This window comes from Rhipicephalus sanguineus, chromosome 3 (genome assembly GCF_013339695.2).
Source record: "Rhipicephalus sanguineus isolate Rsan-2018 chromosome 3, BIME_Rsan_1.4, whole genome shotgun sequence".
In the NCBI taxonomy this organism is placed as follows: domain Eukaryota; kingdom Metazoa; phylum Arthropoda; class Arachnida; order Ixodida; family Ixodidae; genus Rhipicephalus; species Rhipicephalus sanguineus.
In genome coordinates, this window is record NC_051178.1 from 104,473,427 (window position 1) to 104,493,050 (window position 19,624).

At 46.2% G+C, this 19,624-nt stretch overlaps 1 protein-coding gene across 1 annotated transcript; it reads left to right on the forward strand.

Annotated features, from left to right (window-relative positions):
- Positions 1-2,329: 2,329 nt before the first annotated feature.
- On the forward strand, positions 2,330-17,725 carry LOC119386889 (monocarboxylate transporter 5). Its single transcript, XM_037654164.2, has 5 exons — positions 2,330-2,992; positions 5,465-5,669; positions 7,999-8,142; positions 10,629-11,959; positions 15,091-17,725. Exons 2-4 carry the CDS (start codon positions 5,486-5,488, stop codon positions 11,609-11,611), a joined length of 1,311 nt encoding a protein of 436 aa, XP_037510092.1. The 5' UTR covers positions 2,330-2,992; positions 5,465-5,485; the 3' UTR covers positions 11,612-11,959; positions 15,091-17,725.
- Positions 17,726-19,624: the final 1,899 nt, after the last annotated feature.

Below are 19,624 nucleotides of genomic sequence, written 5' to 3' on the forward strand. Positions count from 1 at the left end.
TTTACGCTTATCACGTTTACGCGGTCATCAAGTTCGCCATTTGGCATTCTGTTGCAGTTCCTTGAAACCACTTTAGGGAGCGCAGCTGTCGCTCGCGCTCGGCGCTTGGGACAGCCCTCCATTCGATTTCTCGAATGTGAGTATCATGTTCAACCACCTCGTATATCTATAGGACGAATGTGCACGTAGTCTATTACACTACCGTATGGAGTGGTTGGGATGACAGCGTCTACTGCTGAACACGACACGTGCGCTCCGGTTTCGCCACTCGCCCATAAAAGGGGACCATTTCGGACATCGTTGGGGATTATATAAACGCTTAAGATAACGTCTTGTTGGCCGAGTTGGTATCTGTTCACGTTAAGACTGCTCTAGGCGCGTAAAACACGCACGCCAGATGACGGGAAGCGCTGTTTCCCGTCGTGTTCTTTTGCGGTGTGTGTGTTTTTTGTGTGCCTAAAGTAGTTTTAACATGACCAGATAGAATGGCTTGCCTCTCTCTGACGCTCTCCTTCTTTTTCTTTACTGATTCTCGTCTGCGCTATCTTTATCTGTGCAAGACAGTGATGCCTGAGACAAAGATCAAGTTAAACTGAAAACTTGATGCGCTTTCTAGAAATTAGATTGTACTTGCAAGTAGGCTAAACGATGCAATGACATGACATCTAACTTAGAACAAGACGAAAAACCGTAGATTACATGCGTGAAATCGCAAGACCGTGGTGGAGGAGACATCTTATCATTCGCACAACAAGAGCCATTAGGGCAAATATGAGATATGAACAACTCAAGCCTGTGGGGTAATTCCCCCCTAAAGCCAGAAGTAATTTTTTTACCTCTACGAACCTGGGCAGTTCGGCCTGTTCGTTTCATGACAACGACATTAGAACGATGCAGATGTTGTAAAGAAGACCTTCGCGATATGCGCGAAATTTCCATAGCGAGGTTTGGCATTTGAAATACTGAAGTACACGCATATTGAATCTCACGATGTGAACAAAAACAAAAAATGGTCAAAGGTAAAGGGAATACGCCGACCTAAATACGAAAATAACTTCAAAATGAAAGACGTTTCGGCTCCCGTAGAGGGGAACCGAAACATTATGAACAAGGCCCCCGTACGGGAGCCGAAACGTCTTTAATTTTTAAGTTCTGTTCGTATTTGGTCTGCGTGCTGCTTTTACCTTTGACCGTGAGCATTCCCGACCAGACGAGTTTTCGTCAAACCCCTGATTTCATAACAAACAATAACTGCGTCGACAAAATATGGAAACTTCGACAGCTTTTGCCAGTTATTTTCACGGATATGGACAGCGTGGTTATTTTCACGCCCCGTCGTAAATTGAAGCAGTCATTCTGAGCGTAGCATGTACAAAGAAAACTCTGCTCTGCCCAACACATAAGTCAGTCACGTGGCTTTGTCACTGCCGTGCTCATTGCTGCCGTGCCGTTGTCATCATGACGCCGTCGGGGTCATCATCACGGCTGTCGTCGTACCATATATCAGAGGTCTCAAACTCACCTTGACTAGCGGGCCGCAGTCACGAAATTTAGCTCCACACGGGCCGGGACAGTGAAGATGGTGGAAGCGAGAGGGGGGGGGGGGGGGGGGGGAGGGAGAGAGTATGAAGAAGATGTCAACTAAAGTTGCCATTTGAAAGTACTCCTTTTCCATATCCCATATATGGGCTATTTCTGAAGGGGATTTCACGTCAGGTTTCGAAAAAAAAAACATTTTGATACTAATTTCCACAACGACTAAAATCCGGACGCCGATTCTGAAATATCGAGCTTTTGTTCCACGGTGATGTTTCAGCTCATAGTGACCGCAAGGGGTGTCTCACGTAAAAAAAAAATAATAAAAATATACTTGAGACCAGTCCCGTCTCTGTACCTTACCTGAATAAAGCGCTATTAATTGCAATAGGCGAGAAAATAATGCGAGTACTATTTTGCAAACTCACAAAACTTTATTTCGTGTGAAGCCGCGGGCAGCGTGTTTGATACCCCTGCCATATATAGTGAAACGAGCGATGTCAATTTGTGCGCGGGCAATTCTGTGTTGAGGCAACGCATCAGCCAGATTGGTTGGCGAAGTAAACACGAAAGAACTTACACAGGACATGGATTCTAAACAATATATAATGTATAACAAAGTAACCATAATATATTTCTCAGATTGAATAAAAAAAGGCATAATACGAGGGCGGAATTGCACGCGTGAAAACGTAGATTTGTTTGTCCGCTCGAGCTTGATAAGAAAGAATAGCGATACCTATAGTTGGAACTGCTTTTCGTAGTAAATAAGGACGTAACGATACTCGCGGTGTCAGCCAATTTTCTTTTTTTTCTCGCCGCCTCTCTTTTCTTGAAAGGGATAAACTATTCGGGTCACTTTTTATCCTTTCAGCGTGCCCGTCGCGGAACGCTCGCCTATAGTATATTGTTGCACTCGTCGTCGCGTGCTCCTTATCGCCTACGTTGGCGTTTAGTTGCAGATACTTCTCATCCTGCCAAGCAAGGTCGCCTTATCGTCTCCACTCCAAGTCGGACAAGCAGTCAACGAAGAGTGCCGGCAACAGGAACGCACCAGTTCAGCAGACGAGAGGCTTAGGGAGTGACGCATGCTGCATACGTTGCCCGGCCTCGGCTTACGTCGATTTCCGAGATGGCGAATTGAACGCGCGGGCACATATCGCGGGACTACTCATAAGTGGTACATTCGCGTTGCGGCATTCGAAAGAAACTCGAAGCATGGCCGTAGTGGAAGAACCGAAGCTGTCGTGACTCCGTGTTCGCGCAGGTTTTCGCGTGAGGCAATGCTAGTGACTTAGTTGCGCAAGCACCCCGCGGCAACTTCAGGTTTCCTCGATAAAGAAGACGTCACAATCTTTTGTGGTCTACGGTCAGCGGTGCCTGGCACAGCGCGTTTTCCGCGACATCCGCCCGGGTTTCATCTCTTTCTCGCTGGGGCAGCATCCACTGTTATAAGGTGATCTCATTTGATGATTTTCCTTTCCTTTGCTTCCATCTCATTTTGAGACGCTGATGAGCTTTTCTGAAACGCAAATCCACTCTCGCTCTCTCTCTTCCTTTGCTTGCCATCCGTTGAAACACGAGGTAACATCACTTAGGCGAGAGTTTACTTCGGAAAGCTGTTAGTGGGTAAGAATTATTGTGGCTGGCTAAAGAACTGACCATCGTTAACCCTTTAAGTTAGTTCCGTGTCAACTTTGATTCCACCCATTCAAATATGTTCGTCTAAGAGGAGTAAATTATTTTGAGACAGCCATAGCACCACATTAAATCGGTGTTGTATGATAAGAGTGTTGTATTTTGGTGTCTGCATACGAAACTGAATTTATATTTAGGTCATGAAGTTTTTTTTCACAAAGATTGTTGTGAATTGGTAAGATTAAAAAATAGGAGCCTGACGTTTACAAACTCGTAGCATCTTACCGAAAAAAAACAAAAAACATAGGTGACAGTTCAGTAAACTGCAGCTTTGAGAAAATATAATATCTAAATACGACATTGAAGCTTACGTCAAATTGTTAAAATATTTTCTCCGGGAGCATAAGAGAAGCACATTCACAATTTATCGGTATATCTCAGAGCTTTGCGTACTTCATTAATTGATTTTATGCACTGTTGCAATATTATGACATGCTGTTTACAAAATTGTGATATCATTTTTCATTGTTCGCTTGCAAGTTTATTAATCTCATATTATTTTATTGAAATTTTGCAATTTCCAGCAGTTCTTTCATATAAATGGACAGTCGTCCTTATGTTACATACTTTCCTTTGAAATTTAACACGCGCTCTAAAATTCGTTGCAGTGGCTGCGAGGAAAACAATTCCTTCTTTCCCGTGCACTTGAATAGGACCCCCGGGCTATAGCTACCTTTGAACGACAGATTCGGAACTTGTTCGCTGACAGATTCCATGTAGCTAGCTAGCTAGCACAGCAGTAACGGTACTGAGTCAGCGTGAAATGTAACAGGGCCTCTAAGTGTGAATGGTTACAATGGCAATTCGTAACGCGCAGAAAGCAACGTGATACGAAATAGACACAAAAATGCGCCGACATTAGGTCGACCAACGAAAGTAGAGTTAGACTGTCGGACTAAAATGTAAAGGGTGGAGGAAGAGGAGGAGGAGGGCTGGCCGAGGTCGTAATTGCGCTGTTGTCTCGTGTTCATGGTCGTGTGCAGAGCGGGTTTCGAGTTAAAGTGAGAATTCGCTCGCACGGGACACGTTCACTCACCTCATTCTCGGAAAATTTTCCGCCGCAGCAACTGATACATGTGGAGGCTATGTCCGCGTTTTCGCTTTTCCTGCCTCGGCATGGCGGACGGCTGAGATCTCGGTCAGTCAAAAACGAGTTTTCGTTGAACGAGATTTCTACGTCGGTTCACTAGTGTCAAATAGTAGAGCAAACATATCGACATCGCTTGCGCTCGTTCTGGTTTTGTCTGTCTACCGGCTTCTCGTGCCCTTTGATGAACGTATACCGAAAGCCAGCTAAAATGGCAATTTTGACGTTATCGAACACTACGGATGTCAAGGTTTCGTGGCGCGCATACCGGATGCGGCTGTATTTAAATCATATAGAAAGTTGTCGTTCCGTCTTTCGAGGAACATTTGTGCCAAATCGAATAAAGTGAAAATATGAAGAGCAAGTGTATCAACTTGAACTACGGAAATGAGCACACAGCAGCAAGCAAGACATGTGAACGTTCGGTTACGGCAGAGTTCAGAAAAGCTAAATGTTTGTCATGGAGCTGTAAGCAGCAACATGAACTTGATGCGATTGTTGCGGTGACATTAACTTGTTTGATTCCGAATTGGCTGTATATATATCTTTTTTTTTCTGCTGGAACGTTGCTTTCAGAATAAGACCACAGAGAATGCAACTCCAATATCATCTACTCTTTGACAAACGGTAGTTTCTCTGAATGACAGTCTGCGCGAAGCGCATACGTGCCGAGTGCTGACTGCGCCGTTGGACTCCAAGGGAGCTAATTTCATTGCAAATTCTCCAAGAATATTCGCATTCTTCTCCATGGGGGTCAGACAATGCAGACTCAGCGCGCGACACTTTCAACGTGCATGAAACGTCCCTTTTATGTGGATCATGTGATCGCACCTGCGGGGTTATGTAGGCCATAAAACACGCTCTGTGGGCAGTTTGCATGAAACGTGGTAAACGACAGAGCAACGTAAGCTGCAATAACCTGTTTAATACCGCACTCGTGGATGTCGTTATGTGTACTTAACAGCAGAAAAGTACATGACAATGGACTCTGGCAATGCCTTATTTCTGCTCAGTGATACAACTAGTCAAAGTTGTCTGGAGGAAATTAAAAGCCATCTTGAAAAAAATGTACTTGCTGACAAGATATGACGTTCAAGCTACAGGGCGCAGCAGTTTTTACAGGCAGTTCTACGCACATTGCAGGGTAAAAAATCAACTTTAGCGATGAGAAATAAAGTGGACTGCCGATGGGACGTGGCCGTGCTGACGTCTATGGCCGGCTTCTTCGCCATCGCCACCAACCGCAACATGGGCTGGTTCTACGTGGTCTTCATGGAGGAGTTTGGAATTGACCGCCGAGGCGCTTCCTGGCCTGGGTCTGTCCTCACCGTTACTCTACGCTGCTCCGGTGAGTATCGCGGTTGGGTAAATCTTATGAACACACGTTTGATTTATTCTGAGGTTTCGCAATTATCGATCAAGTCATACATAGTTGCCTGTGTCAAGTAAACTCTTTTCAGTGAGATCATGCGACGTATCGCAACGACGTTGCGTCACTGAACTAAAATCATTTAAGACGTTGGTATACTATAAAATTAAAAGAGGTCAATTGCAAAAGTATAAGTGCGACCATTTGTAACTTGACACGAGTTAGAACGTCTCGACAAGTAAGGCCCACAACTGCAGCAGTTTTCACAAATTCGCGATTAGGCAATGTCTGACTTCTTTCGGTCTTATGTATTGCGTCTCTTCTGGAAGGCGTGGCACGTAAAGACCTGCGCCACTGCTTCTTGGTCCATTTGCGTTTCCGAATGGTGGCAATCCATCTGCCGTAATGTAGCTTTCTCCCCATTCTCACTGCTGCTGTAATATACAATTCTGGCAGGTACCGGCGTGGTGCAAGAAAATTCAAACTTCATATAGGCTACAAATCTCCAGAAAGCCTCTACAGGAATTACTTACATAATATTACGTATGCTAAAATGTTGCAAAAAGTTTTAAAACTATGTCAAGTAGAGACAACACTGACTTGCAGTGCCCCGCACGTCAACACTGCCTGTCAGAAGGAAGCCACCAAATGTATTCCAGTTGAAATGATGCTCTAGAATGTCTGTCACCCATAACTTAACTAAGTACAATCTTTTTTCCCCTGAAAACAGTTATCGTTTCGATGTTCTTCTGAAATGACCGATGCAGGCCCGTAGCTAGGAATTTTTTCCGAGGGGGGGGGGGGGAGGGCACTTGCTAAAAACCTTCACTATTTGAGAAAAACACTTATATTTATTATTTATTTTTGGTCAAAACACCTACTTCACCAAAATTACGGGGGGGGGGGGGCTAGACACCCCCCCCCCCTCGGCTACGGGCCTGGACCGTTGGTTACAACTGCACACTTTATGTACATTTCTTCACAAGTTTGTTGTTATTTGTAACCTGCCGATATTTGTGCAAGTGTGCTTTTTTTATGGCAAAATCTGTTATCAGGTCACAACGGCAGTGGGGTAGTTGTCCGACGCCGCCGCCAGTGTCCGTAACCACTATCCCGCCAAATAAGAAAAAATGAAATCAATAAAATTGGCCGCGTATCTGCGTGCTTCGCTGCAAATGGGAGAGAGAGAGAGTGGTTCGCGAAAGAAGAAATGAAAAGGGACGCTATTTTCTGCCTCCCGTCGTGGGGGCATGGCTCAGCGCCTGCAAATGTCGTCGAAAGGCGATAGTCGTCTGCCGGCCGTACTACATGAGTCCTCCTCCTCTATGTTGAATCGCCGCATCTGGCTCATAGCGTCGCATTCGCAGCGCAACCCAAAAACACTAGCATTTTCCACGCCGCCTAAAAAACACTAGGGTCTTTAGAATTAGGTATCTATTTTCTAGTGAAGGAACACACCCTCTAATACTTATGTATTGATGTTGCGCCTCAGATATGCGTAACATTTGCTTTTTGATCGACAATGTTCACAAGTATGAACGGCGGTACCAGTTCAAGATGGCTGGGCGTTAGGCAAGTGGTTAAACTTTGATCGGGTGGCTGAATCGGGTGACAGACAGACAAACAGAAAGACAGGCAGACAGACCGAAATTTCTGCGCTTAAGTTCCCCAAGAAAGACTATCGTCTTCAAAAATATCCAGTATCGGACGGGATTTGAACCTGGGCCCTCTGCGTGGCAGTCGAGTATGCTGCCACGCTGGTGCTTGAAACTCACTTGCAAAAAGACCCTATACAGGCGGCGTGCCGAGCATGGAATCACCTTAACCTATGTAATATAACGTGACAGAAGAGTAACATAACAACCAGTCATCAAACAATGATAATTCGGCAACAAGTGTGTGGTTTAATGCTTCTCACTAGTGCAAAGTGCTCAGCCATAATTCTTCATCGTCATCAACCACACGCAGCATCAACAAAGGGCACATAATACCTGACAGATGTTTACAGGGGTACCTCGCTTATCCGCAGACAGACGAATAGTGACGTAGTGGGTGCTGTCCTGCTTCACAAAAATTATGATTTATGGCGTAGTCGATACCTTGCGGAAAGCCAAAACTTCAAACACAGTTGGCCTTGCCCCGACACGACGCTGCGCTCAGAAATCGCATTAGGCAGTATCGTAATAATCAGTGAATTTTTGTAATCTGCGCTCGTATTTTCTCCTGTTCAATAATTATTCATGCATGATGATAACACTACGAAAAAAGCAAGCGTTGAAAAACAAACATAATCTCTGTTTGTACGCAGGTCTCCTCGTTTCCGTGCTCCAGAAGTACGTGCCACTGTACTGGATAGGACTGGGGGGCAGCGTACTGCTCTGGAGCAGCCTTGTCGTATCCGCGTTTGTACCGAACGTCGAATGGATGACGGTGATGATGGGATTCGCCCACGGTAAGACGCACAAAGGAATTTATGGACATATGCTATTTCGTACGCGCATCGTGCATTTTGACATTATCTTCAGTTGTGGCAGAACTTTGTGAAACAAAAGCACCGTCAGCGTTCACAGAACGGTATTTTGACGCTGTAGTGACGGTGACGTACACAGAACTCACGCCAAAAAGGATTGAAATGCTTATTGGGCGAACTGGTGTCCAGCAAAACAGGTAACACCCAAGGCGCAATGATAGCGGCAATCACAATCGTCGATCCTCGAAACAAAATCGGCGAAGCTTGCACTATAAGCCGCGACAGGCTTGGAACAGCGAAACTGGACCATTCTGAAGACCAATCTTGTTGCTTCTAGAGTGTTTCTAGGCCTTAGCTACGTGATGCAGGTTGTTTCTAGGCTGCTTATAGGTCTTTGCCAGGCTTTAGCTAGGTGATTCTAGGTTGTTTAGACGTTGATTCTCAGCGCAGAGAGGTTCGAGTTAAAACACAGGCAGTCAAATGCACGACACGGATGTCCAAACTCCAGAGACAGAAACTCGCGCTGAAACCGAGCGTCCGGACGATGTACGGACACGTCGTCTTCGGCGTAGGCCTTCCATCGCTTCGGGGTCTCCTCGCAGCCGCCGTTGCCTTTCCCGTTACCTAGTATTCTCTCGTTGTACGTACTAGGGATCTCCGGCTCGCCGCCGTCGCTTCGGAACCATTCGTTGTTGGGCTAACTGTTGCCTTCTTCATTTTTAGTGGACTAGTGGTGAGTAGTGGGATTTACCCAATTTCTGTGGCACATAGCCGTTTGTCATGATAATAGTTTTTTGGTTCGTCGGGCAAGCAACGATTCGCTAAACGGCTTCGCTGTTTAAACTGATTAGCGGGTAATACGCGTCGGCATATATACATGTGGCGTCGAGGATTACAGCGTTATCGTTAGTTGCCCCGTTAGTTCCACGAATAAACTCGACTGTTCGTGTTATGCGCGAAATGTTATCACAAGAGCCTAAAATAATCGAGAAGGTTCCCAGACATTCCGGCGCGGTCTGCGCAGAGCAGTGGTTACGCGTGTAACAGGCCGGTTACATAAAACTAGAAAAAGAAGCGCTCATGGCAGTATGACACAAGAGCGATGTGGAGGAGAAATCGAGTACTGCTAATAATGTAGTCAGTCTTAAATATACAGTGTACGTCTCCCTGCAATATTATTCGACGATCGCGAATTACCAACTTTCTTGAATTCTTCTCCTCGTTTGCAAAGTTTTACGTAGTCCTTTTTCACAAATTCATGTCTTAATGCAAAATGAATCAATTAAAAAGGAATTCAATTGAACAGAGAATGTGGCTTCAGCCAACGTTTCGACAAGACTGTTTTCTTCGTCAGAATAGCAGGTTGCCGCCCTGTCGAAGGCAATGCTCTTGTCGAAACGTTCGCTGTTGTAACATTCCCTGCTTAGCGATCTCTCATCACATCAAGTCTACATGCTCTACGGAACTTATGTCTTAACTCACAGAGTCCCTTACGCATTCACCTAAAAAAACTGGAAGGCGAAAGCCATCTTCTTTTTCTTCTCAGTCGATCTATTTAGATATATCGATCCTGCCCCGCCACCCTCTGGAAGCTTTCTGCATCTAACGTGGTGTCCCATTACCTCCAGGATCGGAGGCACCTCACCTGGTTTTGCATTGCCTCTGTGATCGGCGGGCCTACCTTTGTCCAAGCTACGATGTCACGTGATGCCTTTCGCCTCAAAAACGAGTTTCCTTATTGTCCTTTCACTTTAGCTGCATTAAACAGCAGCTTGGGCCATCGTAATGTCAAAATCGCGTTCATGCCAATATCGCCTAAGAGAGGAAGTATAGAAAACAATGCGATGAGGGATGAAGGGATTCCAAGGTGCAAGCGGCAAGGCAAGCTTTTCAATGCGTTCTAATAGATACTTGGTGCGTTGCCGTTCGCGAAGCGGACACAGTGGTAAGATTTCGCTCGCGACAGTCTGAATGTTTGTCTTTGGCAACCGTTACTCCACCCGCTTAATTGATGCTCTCGTATAAGCGCATTTCGGTATGTGTATCGTATATGGCGATACGAAAAGGACACTTGTTTACTCATTTTAAGTGAGTATTGTCAAAACATATTTGTTAAGTGTAGTGATATAAAGCACTAAACATTTTGCGCAAGTGTATTCTGTGTTTCTTTTAGTTTCACAAATTACTGCACCTCAATAATTTTAATGATCTGAATGCCCGTCCGACATCTTGTTCATTGGTTGCTTCGGGTGTATCTGTTATGCAAATGTACTCAGCCAACTGAAAAAGAAGGCATCGAATTATTATTTTTGTTGCACCATACACATTGGAAATTACTCAAGTCAGACATGTGTTACCGCAATACAAAAAAGCACTGTTAATTAAGAGCAGTAATTTATCCAGACACAAAGCTGCAGCACTACGGTAGCTGATAACTAATTGGAACCATCCAATTCATTCATGTGCAGGTACGGGCTCAGGAATGCTGCTGGTAGCGAACCTAGTACTGATCATGCAGTACTTCAGCAAGTACCGGGGCATCGCAGCAGGACTTCGTCTGTCCGCCAATCCTCTCAGCGCGATCGTGTTTCCAATGGTGCTCTCGACGCTAAGAGATGCCTACGGGTTTCGCGGAACGATGCTTGTGTATGCGGCCATTACCATGCACGTGACTGCCTTCAGCATAATGCTCAAGGAGCCGCCGTGGATCCGTAGCAAGAGAACAAAACAAGAACTGCCAGCGAATGAAATGAGCGGTGACAACCTGAACAAGCTGACGGACGTCGGGCTTGAATGCAACAAATCGGCGCTGGACAAACAAATCGAACCAATGGGTGCTTCAGGAGCCAATGGAATAATTTTAGAAAAACCTAGCGAGTACGACCTTACTGTTCCCGAGGCCGAGGCCTTATTAGCCGACCTCAAGCAACCTAAAAGCAACGTTTCTTCGTGTAAGACTTCTCCCAGGCTAGCACGAAGCTCCGCGACTCCCATTTCCGAAATAGACACCCATGGAGGCAATAACACAACGTCTGAGCTAGACGATAAAAAGTTAAGCTGTCATGTGCCGCTGTTGAATACAGACAAGCAAGTGGTCGTCAAGATAAACTCGGAAGTTGCAAACGGCGACCACATTGGGCAAAGGATAGTGCAACAAATTGGTCGTCGTATCTCTACAGCAAGCTCGTTGACTATCAGATCCCTCCAAAGTAATTGCATATCAGGCGAGATATACAAGTCCTCCAAAGAGCACGAAAGTGGACAGCAGAGCACTCGTAATTCGGCCCCCGGAAACAGCTGGGCATGTCTATCTGGTCGACTGTTACGGTGGCTAGTTCAACGCGCAAGGCTTCCTTCGCTGGGTTTAGTCCTAGCCGTTGTGGGCTCCATGTTGCTGGACTACACCAATGCCGTACACCTTTCGACACTGGTGGACTATGCCAGAGACTAAGGGCGTCTCGCACACGCAAGCAACCTTGACCATCACGTATGCCGCGGGCCCGGAAATCTTCGGGCGCGTACTTCTGCCCTTCATCGCTGACCTCGGCTGGGTGACCAGACCAACGTTGGCCTGCAGTTCACTGTTCGCCCTGGCACTTTTATTCGCCACCACGCCGGAAACGACAGGCGCTGCCCATATTGTGCTTCGCGCGCTGTCGTCAGTGGCAATGGCGGGCCTCCTGACGATGAAGCAGGTCCTCATAGCCGATAACCTGGGCACAGATGCCGTCGCTCTGGTTTCGGGAGCGTCGGGGCTACTTCTAGTGCCGGTGCTCTTTCAGCAACCCCATTATAATAGGTGAGTGCTGTCACAATTTTCTTTCACCTCTAACAGTTCTTTCCTACGTCTCCTGCCGTACAACACTTAGCCTTGTTTGATTCAAGGTCAGCGGGCTGTACATCGTTTAAGGAATGGAGCCTTGATGTTCCCATAAAGAACAATAAGCGCTTATTTGCAATACAATCGTACCGGCAAGTTGACCCACATTATGGCGTTACATGTTACGAAGCAATAGACTAGCTGTTTGAGAGCAGCAGTAGTGGTGCTGCTCATATTTATGCCGACCATTACGAGTTCTTTTAATCGTTAGCCTAACCGGAAGCGAACTCACGTGTTCGTGCTCAGCTGCAGAATAAGTCACTGCCACTGAACCAGAGCGGAAGATGAGCGCATATAAAAGTTGCCTGTCCTGGTTCCTACCATTAATTAGAGGCCTTAGCTTTCCGCGGTTCTGCGATTCCTTGGGAAATTACAGAATTAACATTTCTCCGCGGAAATGCGGGAAAGCTATGGGCGTCTGAACATGCGATTTCACATTCCTACCGTATGGCACCTGCTTGCGGAATCGCGGAAAGCCAGAACCCTTAGTCATCGCCAGGCCACGCTCTTCACGAAATACAAAGGCCAGGCCCAGCTGGCTTAGAAGTGCGTGTCCGATATTTCCGCTTTTTCGGCCCGCAATAAGCCTCGGCACTTGACGTCACATGCTGAAAATTTGGTCATGCTATACACCCGCCACTGCTGAACTACTCGTTCAGAAACTTCAAACTTGCGTGTTGCCGTGCAGATGTTAGTTTTTTCGGCGCGAAGAATAGCAGCCCTCTTGAACGTTGCTAGTGACAGAAACTTAGTGGCAGGGACCAGTTACAGAGACTTAGTTATAGAGACTACCATTTCTTTCTAAAGAAGAAAATAGAGGTGTAGATTTTCGACGTTTTCGCCCTCTGGGAGGGATGGAACATCTGACCCCACCAGTTTATTCCGATGCCCCTAAATGCCGGTTAATGCCGATCAACTCTGTGGGCACAGAAAGATCATTCAGGCGGTGACATTGTGTCCCACAAATGTCATTCTCTTACTGAAGAAAGCACAAAGCATCATCAGATGGTCAGCCGTAACAGGTTCCTTGAATTTTAATTTAAGGCAAGCACATTTGGAGGCTGAAAGCGTTTATTAAATAAACTGTTACTCGTACCAGATATCTGTTCAAATCTGCGTCAGAAATTTTTTGAGATTCCTTTATCTAGATTTCCAGAATTTCAACTTTTCCATCGTATAAATTTAGGGGCTGTACCTTTAACAAATGTCTGCGTACACGTTAAACGTCGCGTTTAAAGGCTGCAAAATCTGAGAGCAAGGCGGTGAGGTCGTGACTGTAATACATGATGGAGGTGAACAATAGGTTGTAAAGATTGTGAGATAAGGGGCTAGATAATAAGAAAGAGGAAACAAAGTGTGTTCACTATCTCTTGAAAGTGCTCAGCTATCTTAGGGCTATTCTATGCCGCTGATAAATCCTAAAGATCGCCGTGTGTTCATCAAGTGGCACTTGACTCGGTACACGCTTGAGGTATAAATGTCAACACATCAGGACTATAGCTTTGAACTTTTTCTAGGCGTTCGAAAATGTGTGATCTCAGCACAATTTTGGTACGTGCTATTTTTTAGGACTGTTCCACCTTTGACGACCGATAACTATCCCTGCAAGATCAGGTGACAGGGTGCTATCCTCGATCGGATTAGTAAATTTTCTTACGGATATCTTCTGTGCGGTTACCTGCATACGTAACGTGTGTATGGCACATCTCTCGGCGAGAAGTTTGTTACGAAAGGCATGTAACGCTTAACTTGCCCCTCTTCGAAATCTTAGGCATTTTGATGCAAACGAAGATAAAACTGTGATATAAAGTAGAATCGGGGAGAGATTTCAATGCGCGAATGTCAATGGTTATGTCTCGGTAAAGAGTCCATCCTCAGTTTGTCTAGTTTGTGAGCTCGCAAACGACTGATAACTTACAAACCTGCACCTCTCAAGCGGAGAACTCCGACGTTTATCACGAAGCTCTTGAAGAGATGCGTTCGTCCCATTCTTAGCCGACTGAGGCTCCGAACTGTTTCCTCATGACGTTATACAAGGGAATGCGATAGCGAGAAAGTGAGTTCATAGGCGCGATTAAGACACTTGGCGTATTCTTTCTTGGCTGTATCACTGCTGAGTTGCCGTTTTCCCAGTAACGTTCCTATCTTTCTTTCTTGCCACTTCAGTGCTTTCTTCATACGTTGGCAGCAAACACTGGGCTCTACGCTGCTGTTTGCTTTTCCTAGAAACGTTGTATCTCTTCCTTGTGCAGTCACAGCTTGACGAAAATGCTTTTTCGCTCCGATAGAACCTTAGATGTCATATAGCTGATACCATATGGCGTGCCGCCCTTGAGCACCATGAAATGCGCAAGTTCAGGTCAACAGAAAATACGAGGTCGCATAGAGAAACATAAAAAGGACGACTTCCAAGGTCAGAGTAAAGATAGCGGCCTCCGGTAGGCTTGACAAGAAGTATACTGCACTAGCATTATCAGAAAGGAAAGGATGGGCAGTTGACCGGTGGCTCGTAAGCGTACGGTATGGAAGAGGCAAGCAGTGAAGCACTGAGAAGGAAGATAAACAAGCGATCGTCCTTTAGTGATCTATTCTTATCATCTCTTTCCTTTTCTCTTGCATCATCTTTCCTCAGCTCATATATTTATATTGGCTCCTCCATATCACGAATTTAACCGATAAACATGAAGTTAGAAGGATGCGAACAGAAAGCATGAGAAACACAAGAAAACCACTTGTCGGCGGCCACCAGTACATAAACATTATTACGAGATTTTGATACGTGTCCACATGTTTGAGAGTTTAAGGCTTTTCGGTGGTACGTGCGTATGCAAGCTTTACGTCATTTCTACATTGTTCGACGGCGACACGTATGGTCGTTCCACTGTGGTTAACGTTCAGAATATTGCTCGCCGCATTCTGCTCAGCGAGCAGTTGATGAAGTACATACCTCGCGCCTGTGCCCACGTGACATACGGATGTCGCTGTAGAAGGAAATTGACGAGAAGGGATAAAGATTCTCACGGTATAATAAACTTTATTCTTTCTTTCAGGCTATTTTCGTGACACGGCGGGTTCCTACGACAACCTATTCAGGATCGCAGCGGGCGTGCTCCTGTGTTCGGCATTCGTGTTCGTCGGCGTTATGGTCTCCGCGCGAAGGAAAAAAGCGACGGCTGAAGAGAAGGGCGACACCAGTTGTGCGGCGTGAACATTCAATCTGCGCTGCGCGACAGCACACTGCTCTGCTGGACGTTGTGCACTGCGCTCTTCCGTGTGCTGCAATGGACCTTTACGCGCAGCGGCCACATCGCGAGTGACTACTTATACGGACGGCAACCATGCCGTGAATCTGGGATTTGCTCGACATTTATATATGCTAGGACCGTGACCTTCATATGTGATATACTTTGTATCACACCGTGGCGTTGGCGAGCCACAGTGTTTAGTATTACAGCCAGTGCACCCATAGTGTACGAGCCACGACCTCCTTGCTCCCATGGAGCAACTTGGCCAAGTTCCTTGCACGTAGGTTTTTAAAATTATTACTGATAGGGCATAATGTCCTAACATAATCACTGGAGATGCGGCGCGGCTTGTTCCTTGGCTCTTGAGTAGGTTGGGCATAAAGCATACAGTTTTAATTCAAACGTACAAGTGAAACTAGCACCGCAGCGTTATTGGTGGCGACGACCATTTACTCAGAAACCATCACGCTAAGAACGAGGTGTTTTCAAGGCACCTTGTACTCATCGGGCGATAGTCATGCGAGAAATGTGACGCTGTTATCTGCAGGCTGGCCGATAGGACTCCAAGTTCTCTTGAGGCGTACTTACCCCTTATATCTCAAGTGTGCCGTTACACTTGAAATACCTGTTCCTACCTCGCTATTGGTCAAAGCTTTCCGAATGCACTGCCACGTGCATAACAAGGGAAACATACGGGTCTTCCTCGAACGCTGTCGAAAACATGCTGATAGCACAGATTCCAGCCATTTGCTTGGCACGCTGACATTTTCCCGCCTAAGAGAGGCCACTGCTTCGTCGCTTTGCGCACGCGCGCACCCACACGGGTACGAAGTTAGTAGCTGCCAAAAGAAGTTTCATATGTCGCTCGAAAATTTATCATCAAAAATGCTCATTCCTTGAGTTAGTTGCCTGGTATGTTAAGCATGTCATGTATGTTAAGCATGGTATGTTAAGCCTCCCTGCTGTTAAGCAGGTCTACTTAAGTGTTAAGCTTCTATACTTAAGTACAGCGCTACAACTGTTGCTGAAATACACGCTCTTTGCTCTGGCAAACGGTGGATCTGCAGTCAAAACTAAACCTCGGATCAACATCTCGCGCAATAACACGCACTTAGAGAAAGCGCAGTACCCTGCGCAGTGTGCCTGGCGCCTCTGCATTATCAAGTAAACTGAGGTGACAGCGCAGCAAGAAAGAAATAACAATAAGTAAATAAAAATTTGCCTAAAGAAACAGAGACGAAGAAGGCCCTGTGTTGAGAGTATTGGTGTTCTCCTTCTGGAATTATTTTTTAACTTTAAAATCACTTACAGCAGCACCCAACCGAACTCGGCATGACGCACCGTTTAGTTTTCGAGCCATCAGCAAGCGTGACCTTGATCTTCCTAGCCAAGTTTTTTTTATCAGTCTGCAAATAGACACATGTCATCCACTCGTTCGGCCACCAATCCTGGACTAAGCCACTGTCTCTGGATACCGTGCTTAACCAGGCCAGTCATTCACTGATTATGACGGTCGAACATAGAGGAGCCAGGCTCCCCCCCCAAAAAAACTGAAAAAGTGCAAGGTAAAACTACGGCGGGATACGTAGACCAGTGATATTTTTCATCGTAGGGAAGAACCTCAGCAGAGTTGGCGAAGTTTCGCTCATGAATTCTGTGCAACTGCAGCATTGTAATCGCTTATAATGTTACTCATTGCGTGCTGCTATCCGCGCCCTATAATCAGAACTCAGGTCATCAAAATGAACTAGTTAACGTGCCTTAACTGGGGTGGGTACCATTGTTGCCTTTCGCTCGCATCATTTCGTCGCTTACTCACCATTTGCCAGAAGTCACGTTTGAGACGTGTAGAAGCTTTAATTTATATCTGCGTAGCACGACTTCATGTTTACATTTTGGCGTTCGTTTCAAGTTCATACCGGTGGCCGCTGAACAGGTTGGACAATTAGCGCAATGTTGCGAAAGTTTCATAAGTTAGCCATTAGTGGTGGACATTGTCAGCATTGTCATAGTGTTTGCGTTATTTATATGTCATATTTCAGAATGTCCCGGCGAGAAGCTCTGACGTGTTAGCATGTGCGTTGCATATTCATGATTTCATGGTGCTGTTTAGTTTCTAGGCTTAATAGTAAGTTGTAGTGCGTAAGCCTGAGTGCATGCAACCATGATCTCACCATCATGTAGATTGCTCTGTCGTTCTGTACTGAATGTAAAGTGGAATGAAAAAAAAAATGAAATAGCTAAGTATTTTTTTAAAGTGCACGAATAAAACCCCTATTTAGAATTTTTTATCACTATGGCTTAAATGCCTGTGAAATACTTTGTTATACTTTGGGACATATTGCACCAAATTCTCTTGCCTAAACTACCCCTACCACACAGTAGTGCATGTCGAGCGTGCATTAAGGAAGACGAAAATGCGAAATGAAATATACAGGTATGTAATAGTTACATTTTACTACCGTAAAATGCTGAGTAAGAACCCCCCCCCCCCCCACCCATGGTGAATGCGACCAGATTTAGATTTGGGGAGGTGGGGGGGGGGGGGGGCGCTTGCGTGGTCCCGGACCAAAATTCAAGATGACAGTGGGAGAGCCGCTAAAAATAAAAAAAACGTCCATCCATGTTTCTAATGAAATGCTTTGTTTATTTACTGCTTTTATTCCCTCTCGTCAATGCCAAACTCGTCAAACACGGAATTCATAACAACATTAGATGCGCATTCAGTGTACTCATTCATGTGGTTCTTTTTACATTAGCAATGCTCGTCTTAAAAAAAAAAAAACATTCGATAGATGCCACGTGCCGTGGGAATCGATGTTATGCGGAAGAATACGGCGGGAAGGTGACTGTGGCGTATTGCTTCTACATTGAGCGAAACGTTACGAAATGGCGCTAAACATATATGCAAATGGTATACGCACACACATATGTTGAAGAGTCGCACATGTGTTATATAACTAGTTGTTTACACTTGCATAACGATGCCAACAGCAACATGGGTATTACCAACACCAGACGCGGTAAGCTGATATGTGGTGCTTATACTTGTCCGTTATGATAGAGAACCCACGCACGTTTCATCAGCCCGTGTGCATGTGTGGAAGGAGTTCTTGCGTGTTCTCAGGTAGATGGCGGCGAGCGGAATGTCTTTGTTATTGTAATTGGTGTGCGCAACGCAAACCTTGCCGATTCCACTGCCTGTCTTTGTGTGTTCAGTGTCTGGCGGCCGGCGAAGTGGGATGCGGCGTATACGTTGAAGTTGCGCATCACTGTGTTCTTATATGTGCCCACGCCTCCGCACCTGCGATGAAGCCACTTGCTGTGGACGACACAGTGGCTCATCGCTCCAGGTTTCAGAAAGTGCTAACATGCCAGTTTCTGCGAGCACGAGCGTCTTTTCAAAGTCGTGCACGTGCGCGTGCACAGACTCTACGTTGAGAGCGGCGAGCCTGAGGTGATTGTTTTAGTTGTTGTAACATCGAATGAAGGTGGTAGCCCGGTCCAAGACAATGTCTAGAGGGCTGTTTGCTAGCCAGATCATGTCGTCGACAGACTGTCTGTCGATAGAGCCGGCGACATGTCGGAACCTCAAGTCACCTTTTGTGTTGGTGAGGTATGGGCCGTCGAGGCCGCGGTAGCCCTGGAAAGTCCTACGCAGACCAGCTTCAGTGGTTGGCGCTTATCGTATCCGTTGACTACCTGGGCGTATGTGGCCCTTTGTGACTTATATATAGTTATATACTTATATACGACTTATATATATAGTTATATACGACTTATATATAGCGCAAGGGGAAACTGTCCTCTTACACGAGATATTTTTCTGGCGTATATCGTGGTTGTGGTTGTTCGCATTACCACGGGCACCCATTTCAATTCTGTTAAGGGGTGCGCGGTAGTGATATGCTTCGTCCTGGTTGGGACGACAATGCCTGCCGTGGACGTTGCATATTCAAGCTGCAGTCGCACTAGGTTGCCGTGTTCATCACGCTCGATGTACCACAAGGTTCCCACGCTTCCATTAACGAGGCCGTCGCTTACGTCGATGTTGGCTGTCGGGCGGAGCGATGCGGCGCCTGCGACTCGTATAAACAAAACCGAGCTACGGGCGAATGCCGGGGGTCGGCACGTATATCAGCTGGCTTCGGCGGTGTTTTCCTAGAAGCGCGCCTTCCGAAACGCATGGTGGTGTTGGCCGGAACATCTCCGTCAGCGCCTCGTACGACCATGCGGTGGGCGCAAGCCTTTGCGGAGTACTCGGACAGCGGCGGCAGCGAGCGTCTACTCAACGAGCTCGGGGCTCCATTTACGATTTGAAGTGCTCGCCACGGACTGC